The 12,263-nt window shown below is 36.8% G+C and overlaps 1 protein-coding gene across 6 annotated transcripts in view; it reads left to right on the top strand.

Moving 5' to 3' along the window:
• LOC107692341 (ecotropic viral integration site 5 protein homolog) overlaps nucleotides 1–12,263 on the top strand; it is a 60,679-nt gene that overhangs the window by 23,651 nt on the left and 24,765 nt on the right. For 5 of the 6 annotated variants that reach the window (XM_016491323.1, XM_016491322.1, XM_016491320.1 and 2 more), the window contains exon 3: nucleotides 11,473–11,662. In XM_016491323.1, coding sequence (XP_016346809.1) covers nucleotides 11,473–11,662 — 190 coding nt within the window. Of the gene's footprint in view, nucleotides 1–6,456; nucleotides 6,508–11,472; nucleotides 11,663–12,263 lie in introns of those variants that run through there. The other variant, XM_016491325.1, reaches the window with a different exon arrangement.

Genomic DNA, 12,263 nt, shown 5'->3' with positions numbered 1-12,263 from the left:
TTTTTTTTTTTTTTTTTTTTTATTGCTAAAACACACTATTCCACATCCTGCCCATTGCTGTCCTTCAAACAAACATGCCAACTGAATGCTATGAAAACATACTGTATGGTGAATATATCGCTGTGTTATACATTGTGTAAAACAGTTATAAAGCACAGTTTAAATGGACTGTTTAATCAGACAAACGGACAAAGGACAGTTTAATTCCCTATATTAAAAATGATGAATAATGAAGATAGTAAAGAGAAACACTGTCCCTGTTCTGCAGGGACACACACGTTCACTCTGAACAATTTCTTTATTCTGTAAATGTAAGAAACGTCTTAGATTTATATTAAATCCAGGGCTCCAGACTGCGACCAAATAGTCGCATTTTGCAACCATTTTTCCTGCTGGTGCGACTGCAGAATTTTTATATAATTATATTTAAAGTTAATGCACAGGCGATTTTGTTAACTGCGCATCCAGTCAGTCTCTGTTTTCGCTTCCCCTCCCCCGCTATTCTATCATCCTCTCAGGTATACCCACTCACTCAGCCTGGTTTATACTTGCCACGTCAACACGAGCGCTAAGGTACGCGCTGCAAAAATGATGCGAATATTGAGGAAACGATGGATAGTTTTCAAGCTAAAGTAAAAGACCGTTAAAAGACCATTCGTTTTTGTTAATAAACGTTTCGTAAGCTAGTTTGTCATTGTATTTTACCATTTTATTATTTTTGTGCTTTTTAATTAAGAATAACAATGAATCCATCTTTTGTTTTAGTCTTAAAAAGTGAAAGGTGTGTAGATGTATGTAAGCAAAACAGACAATTATCTTTTCTTGTAAAACATGACAACAAGATCGCGAATTCGAAAGTGAAACCACCTGAAGCCCAGATTATAACACAGCAAATGAGGAACTCCCGTCACAAAATTCATATCACAAATAATACTACTGATGAAAAAGAACGGGTTGAATGTTAACCACTTTCGTTTCCATATAACTGTAAACTATGATAAAAGTTCATCAGCATGCATTGATTAATTTTTATTTAAAACAATATTTTAAATAAATATTGTAGCGCAAAAATAAAAATATTGCGACCAAATCATGTGCTCGTGCGACCAACTGAGAAAGTTAGTCGCAAAAGAGCGACCAGTGGGAAGCATGAGTCTGGAGCCCTGAAATCGCACTCTGTTATCCCTTTACAGTTACTATCATAAAATACTTGAATTACACGTTGACTTTTAAACCTAAATTTAACATCCAATAACAGATATATCAGCAAAATTACTATTATTGTGCTGAATATAAATTTTCTCCCTCTTTACTGTGTTCTGTCTGTTTGATGTGCATGTGCGTGTCGGTGCTCGTTCAGTGATGTCTGAAGTTTAACGCAGACTGTCAGGACAAGTCTTCATGCAAAATAGAAACATTCACTTGAAAATGTAACATTTACAGAAAAGGATATTACCGTAAAATGCAGTTTATGCGCTGAGGAAGCATATCTCACACATTAAACGGCACATGCATCTGTCACAGCGCCTGACAGGACAAGCCGTGTTAAACATTACACATTAGCTTAGTTAGTTTAAAATAAAGCATTCTCATGTTTCTGGCAGCTTGGATCACGCATTTTTCCTGCAACACCTCACTCTGTTTCATCCGCTATTTTTAGATGCATTTCGTCCATAGAAATGCATAATTCACTGCTGTAATTTGACATGACTGGCGGAAGTTTTCAGTGCGCGGTGGTGGGCAGACGCGACTAATCGATCATGACATTAGTTGTCGATTATTTTCATTATCGATTTTAGCGATTAGTTGTTGCAGCCCTAGTCTTGTCCAGCTTCTCTTCTGGTGTGGTCCAAATTTAGCCTGCTCTCTTGTACAAACAGTGATATGTCAAGAGCACTGACATGATGTTAACACAGTAAAGCCTTTGCTGGGGTGGCTGTTTTGTGTTCTCAGACAAGTGATGGCACCGTACTTTTCCAAATATAGAACCAGCAAGAGATGAGGGTCTGTGGAGCTGTCTGTCTATCTGTTTCAGTTCTCCTGTAATCTACAACGTCTTCACTTGTTGACATGATAACAAGTGTGAGAGTTGCTCACACATAGTTGTTGGAAATATCATGAACATGGTTGGTGATTTTGCTCCAAATTGTTCATGTGAATGACACTGGTTTAATTCCTGATCCCATTCCTCCTTTGACACTACTGTTCAAAGGTTCGGGGTTGGTTAATTTAAAAAAAAAAATTTTTTAGTAAGAAGTCTCTTGCCCCCCAAGCCTGTATTTACATATAATAAAGCATAAATATAATACATAAAATATAAAAAAAATATTATAACATAATATTACAATGTAAAGTAACTGTCCTATGCTAAAATAATTTAAAAATTTAATTTATTTCTGTGGTGGTAAAGCTGAATTTTCTCTGCAGCGATTTACTCCATTCCTCAATGTCACATGATCCTTTAGTAATCATTCAGTAATCAAATTCTAATGCCAATTTGGTGATAAATACACATTTCTTATTATTAGCAATGTTTAACTGCTTAATATTTTTGTTAAAATTGACATTTCTTTTCAGAATTCTTTAAATAGAAAGTTTAAAACAACATTTATTTGAAATAGAAATCTTTCGTGTTAAAGGGATAATTTACCCAAAAATGAAAATTACCCCATGATTTACTCACCCTCAAGCCCATCCTAGGTGTATATGACTTTCTTCTGTCATACGAATATAATCGGAGTCATATTAAAAAATGTCTTGGCTCTTCCAAGCTTTTATAATGGCAGTGAATGGTGGTCGAGATTTTGAAGCAAAAAAATTATTTTTTTATATTTTAGCTCATTTATTGCATTCATATAAAATATGCATGATTTGCTACATATTTCACATTTGTTCAGGGGGAGAAATTATCAAGTATGGTTGTGCATTTGTGCTTTTTCCATCTTATTATTCACTTCAGATTTACTATGTTAACCCAGTTTGACCTGTGACCTTTACTAAATAGCAGAGTGGGAGTGGTGCTCAGGCCAGCTGACCTCTGACCCCAGCCTTCATCAGGACAGCTGGAGACTACAGCTGGTCGCAGAGATGACTAACAATGCCCTATCACCTGCTGTCTTCCACAGCACTCATGCCATTAGTGTAATGCTGCCTGGCACATGTCAGAGAGTGTGTCTCCTCTCAAGTCAACACAAGCCTCAGCATTGTCATAATGCTCACATGTAGTGGTCGACCGATATATCGGCCGATATTTGGCATGTTTCAAGGAATCTACAGTATTGCAATCACTCCTTCAATGCACTTTGCGTGAGGTTTCTTCTAGTGGTCGACCGATATATCGCCAAGGCCGATATTTGGCATTTTTCAAATATCGGCATTGGCCGATAAGTTTTTTTGTTTGACCGATGCGTTCGAGGTGGGACTTTTATTTTGACGGCGCTGAGAGCGGCAGCGCCTGAGCACACAGCGCTCACATTCTCCCTCTTGTTCGCTGTCGTCGTTAACAGTTCTGTCCACGATTAGAAGTCTGTCTAATAATCAGAGAGAACTGTTAAACAAAGCAATTAAAATGTATACAAAAAAGTATTATAACGATTGCTTTTATATTGTTACTAATAGATAGGCAAACATTATAATACTTTCACGTTTGCCGTCAGCATTCAACAAATACGCAGTTATATAATTTAAACAAATCTTTGAATGACTAATGGGGATGTAACGATTAACTGCGAGCCGGTTGAAAGTCGATTCAAATATGTGACGATTCAAATCGGTTGAGATGCTAAAAATGTGATTCCCAATGCACACAAACTTCCCAGAATACTGAGTGCTCTGTTGGTTACAGTGTTTACTTCCTTTTTAATTATATTTTTATTAAATATTTGTTTATTTGTGAAAAATACTTTGTTATTTAAAGTATAAGCATGTTTATTTTACACATTTATTTAATCCATTTTCAAATGATTTCAAATTTCTTAAATGTTAAATAAAATAAATAAAATTATATCGGCTTTATATCGGCCATCGGCCACCCTGCTTTCCAAGATATCGGCATCGGCTGTCAAAAAAACCAATATCGGTCGACCACTACTCACATGTTAGGCAGTTCATCTGAAATTGATAGCAAAGCAGAGTAAAACATTTGACAGTCAAAGACATTTAAACCTTGCTTGCTTTGGGAGGCCTTTTAAATTAAGCTGAATTCACTTAAATTGCCACATTAGAAACCAGGAAGGAGACTTTTCTCATTTTCCTTCCTGGTTTCGCATAAGAAGAGATGGTGACCGTATCAGCATCTGCAACTGATTTCCTGGCTGTTTTAAAGCGTTAATTGATAGCTTTCAGTCACATGACTGGCTCGAAGACCTGGAGGGCAAAACATTCATAGAACTACAGCACAAAACTATCAATTTTCCATCTGTTTCACAGCAAAATGCAAGTTTTGGCCATTTGCAATCCATATTAAGCACCCGCGGCAATATTTCAATCTTTAAACAGTGCGTCAAACGTTGCAAAAACACTTAAAGTGCCTTAATATATTTAAAACAGTAATATTAAAAATCAAATTCAGTAATCACTATATTAATGATGCATAGTTTACATAGGCAAGCAGATGAGGTCGGAATATGAAGGCTATCTGCTTAATGGTTTAGTGTTTTCCTTATAATGGTTTTCTATGGGAAACCATTTAACGTGAAACTTTGCACATTGTGTTTATATTCTGGGTTCATATGCTTGCCTGTACAAAACATACATCATCAATAAGGTGTTTACTGAATTTCACCTTTTAATATCAGCATTTTACTACATTACTACTTAATGCAAACTGCAAAAAAATAACTGGCGGTCAGTGGAGCAAACCTTCGTTTTGCCCTCCAGGTGGGCGTTCCTATGAGTGTGTGATGTCACGTGAAAACTATCAGTAGGCATGTTGACCTTTTTGTGAACATTTATTTGAATTGGTGTTGGCAGAGCAAAGCCCCGCCCCTTTCCTCTTTAATTATTGATTAGGGTGGAGACCAAATGCTTGCTTTCATCTAGCTGTTTCTGGTATCACAGGCTGGTTTCGGTATTAGAACGGAATCAGAGTGATCCGCTTGGGCGAGTGCAACACCCACACAGAGTTCTCTCTGCAGAATGGAAAGTAGGGCAGCTGCTCAGAGGATCTGTGGAGTGTTTGGAGCTCCGATTCTTCACATGTGGCCATATGGGCTTTTCTTGCCACTGCAGAAACGGGGTCTCAGGAACCACTGATGAATCTTTAAGTTAGGGCTGTGCCAATATAATCAGATATGAATATATTGTAATTTATTTTCTCACAGTGTTACACTGATACGTATCCATATTTTTATTAATTGATTTGTTCATTCATATTTCCTATGGTTTAGTTAATAAAGAAGCAGCAGCTCATCCAAACTGACATTCTTCCATAAAGTCAGAGCCATTTCTAAGATGCGGTGCTCAAAATAACTAAATTGCTAACAGCATGAGAGACTGATATTCCAGATCTTCTCGTGTCTCACTGATACACTGAGACTCTATATCTTCATATATGGCAGATTTTCCAACACAATTCAGTTATATTGTTATGTATTGGATTGCAACATGTATTATAATGTGTGTGAGGTTGCTGATACACAGCCCTACTTTACACTAGCATTAAAAAGTTCAGGATTTGGTAAAAAAAAAAAGTTTTTGAAAGATGTTTCTTATCCTCACCAAGGTTGCATTTATTTGATCAAAAATACAATAAAGTCAGCCATTTGTGGAAACCATCATACATTTTTTTTTCAGTATTCTTTGAATAGTAAATATAAAAAAAACAGTATTTATTTGAATTAATTTTTTTTTTTTTTTTTTTTTTACAATGTAAACTGATTTTTGACTTTTGAATGGTAGTGTATGTGGTCAAGACACTCCATACCATGGTACAAAATGAATCAAGAACCAAAAGAGAGTTACAAGAGACTTTGGTCAGTAAAATAAAACAATAATAAAAACACAAGGAAACAAACCACAGTGTGTCTTCATGTGTTTGTAACAGGTGACATTTCACAGAGAAATTCAGCCTGTATGATGCTGCGAGTGACAGAGAAGTGAATTTGCAAGAAAAAGACTGTGAAATAATTCTGTTGTTTTAATGCAAAATACAGTTTAATAGCTGGTAAAAAATAAAAGCCAGTAATTCACACCCCACAGATTTTGAACTCCACTGGAATTTTGCTTTGCTACTGCACAGGTTGAAGGCCTTTGCACTTAAGATAAGCATTGTTTGTTTGTGTGTGTTTGTGTGTGTGTGTGTGTGTGTGTGTGTGTGTGTGTGTGTGTGTGTGTGTGTGTTTATGCGGGTTCAGAGAGAGAGAGAGAGAGAGAGAGAGAGTGGGGTGAGACTGAGACGGCAAGAGAGTGTGAGAGAGAATCAGGTTGTTTTCGTTCTCACACACACATTTGGTATTATTTGGAGGAATCCGAGGAAAGACATGTGGATTGCAGAATGAGCTTCCCGTGGTGAGCAGCTTCACAGTAATACCTTTGATCAATTCTCTATCGCACAATGCAGCAGATGCACATTCACAGCCGGTTACCCATTTTTATTAATGCTGTCTTTTTCGCTTGTTTTCTGTTTGTGGTTGCATTTTAATTCCTTCGTACAACAAATACTTGGCTTTCTATCTGCTTTTACAAAATGCAGTGTTTGTTTCCTGTACAAGAATCCACTTTGCACTTTAACCAGCAGTGAATCATTAACACAGAAGCAACACTTGCAATGCAAATTGTCTTAATGCTTACTAAATTCATCAAATAGGTTAAGCCTACAGTACAACATCTACTTTATTTAATATTTAATATACATTTTTTTTTTTTCGCTTTATTTGTATTTAATATAGACTAGTTTATGAACATCTAGGATGCCTTGTGAATGGACCTAATTGCAAATGTTTGCGGGTTTTCCCGGTGTAAACTTTCTGTCGTTTGAGTAAATGCCATCAAGATAGAGGTTTGCATCTGGGCTGCAGTGTGGTAGTAGAGCATGTGATCTTGACACATTGGAGCTGTGGTGCTCAAGCAGGTGGTACAGATTCAAGCCCAGCCAGTGACCTGATCTCATTCTATCTCTCTTTCTCCCTCGTATTTTTTTTCCTGTCCCCTCTTCACTGTACTACTTTAATAAAGATAGAAAAGCTGAAGGCTTTGGAATATTGACATTATTTGGCAAATTAGATTAGATTAAGCAGAATAAAAATGTTTTCATAAATTTCCACCAGCAAAGATTTGACTGTTTCTGGATTTTGTACCCTAACCAGGCTTTCTCATTTGTGCCCACATACCAGAGGCAAGCTCTGCCTTGCCCCAAAAGCCCGGAACACACCAAGTGGACAGTCGACCGTCAGGCAGTTTTTGTTCGTCGACTGACTAAGTTTTCTCAGTGTATTCGGCATCGTCGATTGAAGTTAGTCCTCGTCTGCTTTTTTTCGGCTGATTCGACATGTTGAATCATCAGAGCTCGTCGGTCAGTCGGGCCATCTGATCATTCTGATTGGCTGTTCAGCTGGCGAACCAGTGCACGAGAAAAAACGCAGAACGGATGTGCTACTTGGCCGTTGGGTGTAGAGCGTCGGCTTGGTGTGTCAGGGCAACTTTGGACCCAGACACTGCCAACGTTAGCCGACCCCGCATTCTGCTTTCGTCGCCACTAGTTCGTCGGCTTGGTGTGTTCCAGGCTAAATGAGAAATAAGTTGTCAAAAGGGCTTGTTAATACATTTCAAGGTATAGTTCACCCAAAAAGGAAAATTCAATGAAAAATGAAAAATAATTCACTCAAGTGTTTTTCCAAACCTGTATGACTTTCTTGCTTCTGTGGAACATAAAAGAAAATATTTTGAGAATTTTCTCAGTTCAAATGAAAACTATTGGTTACCAACATTCATTTGGAACAGCATTAGGGTGAGTAAATGATGACAATTTTTTTGTGTGTGTGAACTATGCTTTTATAATGAAGATCTTTCCGACTTAGGCCCCGTCCACACGGAGACGCGTTTAGCTGTATACGCATACATTTTGTATCGTATAGGCGTTTCGTCCACACGGATCCGGCGTTTTGGGAGAGTGAAACCGATATTGTTTGAAACCAGGTCCCAGAGTGGATAAATCCACTGCAAAAACTGTCAGTGTGACTGTAAAAATATTGCCTTTCATCGTTTTCCCAAAGACCCTGACAGGTAGGGGTGTGCGATATTGACAAAAAATTATATCTCGCTGAATCATGCAGTGAAAGAAAACACACTAAATGCGCACACGCACTAGTCTAGACTTCACATAATGTATGCGTGCGCTCTGTAGGGATGTTTTGAATGGTTTTTGCAAAATACTCGATAATGTCAAATCGCACATCGTTAAAACAACAATTACGATATTATCCCAGACGATATATATCGCACACCCCTACTGACAGGTAATTATTCACAAAAGTGTAAAAATATTGTGTGTTTTGAAGTGGGACGTTGCGCTGTCTTATGCACCTGCTAACTTTTAACTGTTTTTAGTCTAGTAGAAAACTTAAATCCTCTTAGAAACTGCAGGTCCTATAGAAACCATAATGATTATTTTTATGGATAGGACACCAAGTAATGAGCTTATGCAACTTTACACATTTACAATTACTATATTATTATTTACTATTACTCCACTAGGTCTGAAATAAATATTGTACGTTTTAATCCCCTGAACACACTACAAAAATGATGATCTAGATTAGAACATGATGCATTGCTGTCGCTGTCATAATTAAATCATTAAACAATTTTGGAGAAAGTGGCTGTATGTGTTTTTTTTTTTTCTCCCTTTAACAGAATTGAATACAATACTGCAAAAACAGTTTACTGTCAAGCTGTTATATTCCTGTTATATATTTATTGTCATAATTTTTCTGTCATTAATTTAATTTCATATGTTGGTATTAATTCAGTGTTTATAATGCTAACACTTGAACTTAAAATATTTTCAACTGAAACTGACATGGTTTCTACTAGAGCACAAAATGTTTTGTGAAAAAAAGGGAAGACTTTAAAATAAAGTCTAAAATAAACTATTAAAAGGATTTGATGATCACTAGTCTAGTGGTTGTATGTTATTGTTGTCATCGTTCAGTCTGTATTTCAGCTTTAATGTAAATTTTTTTTAAACAAAGCAGCTGATATTTGCCATAGCGACAGCTAGAATCTAGTGGACTGCCGAGTCGCTTTCACCCCAAAATGGCGCAGGGTTGCTTCCGGGGCGCCGCTGTTGCAATGGAACGTTCTACAGAGTTTTGCCTCTTGGTCTTCTATACTCTTTGCTAGGCATGCTAGAAACTTCCAGGCAGGTGTGTTGAGGCAAGTTGGAGCTAAACTCTGCAGGACACTGATCCTCCAGGACCGAATTTGGAGACCCCTGGGCTAATGCTTTGATAGAATTATTATTCATACTGGTTAGAATAATCAGTTGCTTGAAGAGTTTAGTGGTGACTAAGACAACCACAACCAATTGGATTACATTCTCGTGTATCCCATTGCAATCCGTGACTGGAATTTAAAGTGACCTTTAAGTTGTTTAGAATGCAGTTTACAATGTGCTTCTAACAAAAATTGGGTTGAAAAGATACATTTTCGACAACTCAAGTCCAGTAGTCTGAGAAAAACAGAGAATGAAAATGTCCCAGCAGGACAGTCTCTCTTTTTTCCTTTCTTCTCACCTACCACCAGTAACTCATTCAGCATCACCACCCATCAGCTGTGAACCCCATGACTCTCTCTTACTGCCTTTCACCCCTAACAACCGTGGCCACCCTCTTGCATGACCCAAAAGTGGCTGTAACTGGATCCGGCCATGACGTCACCTAGTGCTGCCTTTAGAGAACCGGGGCCCCTCTCTTTTTCCGAGATCAGGTTTCCATGGCTTTGTGTCTGTGCTGTCAGCTCTTAAATGTAAAGTAATAGATTAATTTATGACAAGAGTGCACCTCAAAAATCTACATCATAACAGGAGTTCTGACCTTTGTAGCAAAAAGTCTTCTTCGTTGCCTTTTTCACACTTTAGAAATCATCAGAAATTATATATCAATTGAAAACTTAAAATCTCAAAATTCATCCTTTGAAAACCATTTTAAAATCAGACATTGCATTACCATAAAAATGGTACATCAAAATCATGTTACAAAATGTTTTTATTCATGAATTATAAAAATTAAAGTTTGGATAGTGCACTTTCACGTCTGTTCAAAAATGTGAGTGACAGTTAAGGGGTTAAACTATGTAATAAGCATTTTACAACTTTGTTTTAGAGAGTTTTATATTTAGCTGAAAGTGGCAGAAAGATTTAGTCTGTTTCTTTTCTTGTCTTCTTTCTGTTGTCCTGTTGATTTTTTCTGTGTGCAGATGCTAATGCAGTTAGCGTGTGTGTGTGTGTTTTTTCTTTCCCCTATTCTACAAATAATTTCAATACTTTTTTATTTTCTACAACCTCTGCATTTTGCATTAGATATGCTGGGGAGTCTTAAATGGGCTTTTCCATTTATAGCTGTCTGCCAACATTCCCAAGCTAGCACACTCATTTGGCAAGCATCCCCTGTTTCATAACCATATTCAGTTGTTAATTCTAAATACTTGACTTTAAAGTCTAAAATAACTTCACTCTAATACTCTGCTCTGAATTGTATGTTGTTTAGAACTGTATTAATGTCTGGAACAAACATGCCACCCAGTGTTTTTTCCCGTCAGGCAAAAAGGAGTGCTGGGACCAGTTTAGCCACAGATAACTGCTAATGCTGCCCAAAATACAACTTTAATGTCAACATAAAAATGTCAGTGCCAAAAGTTTGCCAGCAGTGACATCACTAATGTTTCTCCATAGAATGGATGGAAGTCTCTTTTCTGTTTGCTGGCATCATGCCCTCATTTTGCCCCAAAAACCTGTTTGCCATTCAGTTCACTGATTATCAACTTCTTTGAAATTGGATGAAAAGCTGACATAAACCAAGTTGTGTGACTGTTATTGTGTTTCTTAATGCGATGGCTTCTCTTATCGCTGCTCCATCTGTACACCAAAACTTCCTTTAAGGAAATACAGCTTCTACCTTTAAACTGTATTAATATTGAGCGGGTGGTATTAATTAAAGTCTTATATCACAGTACGTCACAGTCTTGGTAATAGTATGTATCACATTATAGATCTTTTTGCTGAAAATTCAACAGAAAACTGTTTATATATATTAAATAGCCCTGTGAAAAATCTTTCTCTTATTATTTGACACTTTATCCAAAAGATAATATTATTATTAAAACAAATGATAATTCTGGCACCAGTGCAAAATTACACTGCTTCACATTGTACAACACTGTAGTTAAAAACAGAATAATAAAAATAATATTATAAAATGAATTTGCAACAGCCTTTACTTCTGTAATAACCATTCTCTGCCATGGCTGTCTTTCCAGGTTGTTGGAGACGGACAGTAAGACTTTACGGTCTGTGAATGGCTCTCGAAGGAACAGTGGCTCCTCACTGGTGTCTAGTTCATCAGCCTCCTCCAACTTGTCACATTTGGAGGAGGATTCGTGGATCCTGTGGGGACGCATCGTCAATGAGTGGGAAGATGTGCGGAAGAAGAAGGAAAAGCAACTAAAGGTAAGCAGATAGATTATGCATCAAGCACTGTGGGCAAATCAGATGTATGCCACTTATTACTGAACATAAGGGTTTTCAGATATCATTCTTTTATTTAATCACAACAGTACACAATAAATAAACATTTTATTGACATTTAGAGCAAAGCTGGAGCAACATCAATTATAGTGCACAAGCACACATCTAAACAGATTTATTGCTGTTATAAGGTAGTGAAACACATTACAAAGAAGGTCATAAAACATACAACCCAGTTAAAATATGTGAGTGATTTACTGGTGGTGCTACTGTGTTCATGAATAAAGAAAATGGTAAATGTGCAGTGCCATTGCTGACTGAGGAAACAGAGAGAGAAAGGATTATATTTTACTGATGACAGTCAGCTTAAAAGTTCGATATTAAGTAGCATTTCTAGAGCAATTGTAATGATAGATTTGAATAATGAATATTCGAAATTTGGTATGCAAAATAAGAGTTTAAAAAAAAAAAAATTTAATTATTCTGTACCAATACCAGTGAATATCCACGGTTCTCGGTACCAATTTCGGTACCAAAGCAAAACACAAAAACATGCTAATTGAACAACATTTTTATTAATAAC

The sequence above is a fragment of the Sinocyclocheilus anshuiensis genome, unplaced genomic scaffold (genome assembly GCF_001515605.1).
Source record: "Sinocyclocheilus anshuiensis isolate Anshui unplaced genomic scaffold, SAMN03320099.WGS_v1.1 scaffold70, whole genome shotgun sequence".
NCBI lineage: Eukaryota > Metazoa > Chordata > Actinopteri > Cypriniformes > Cyprinidae > Sinocyclocheilus > Sinocyclocheilus anshuiensis.
This window is presented reverse-complemented; position numbering and strand designations above follow the sequence as displayed.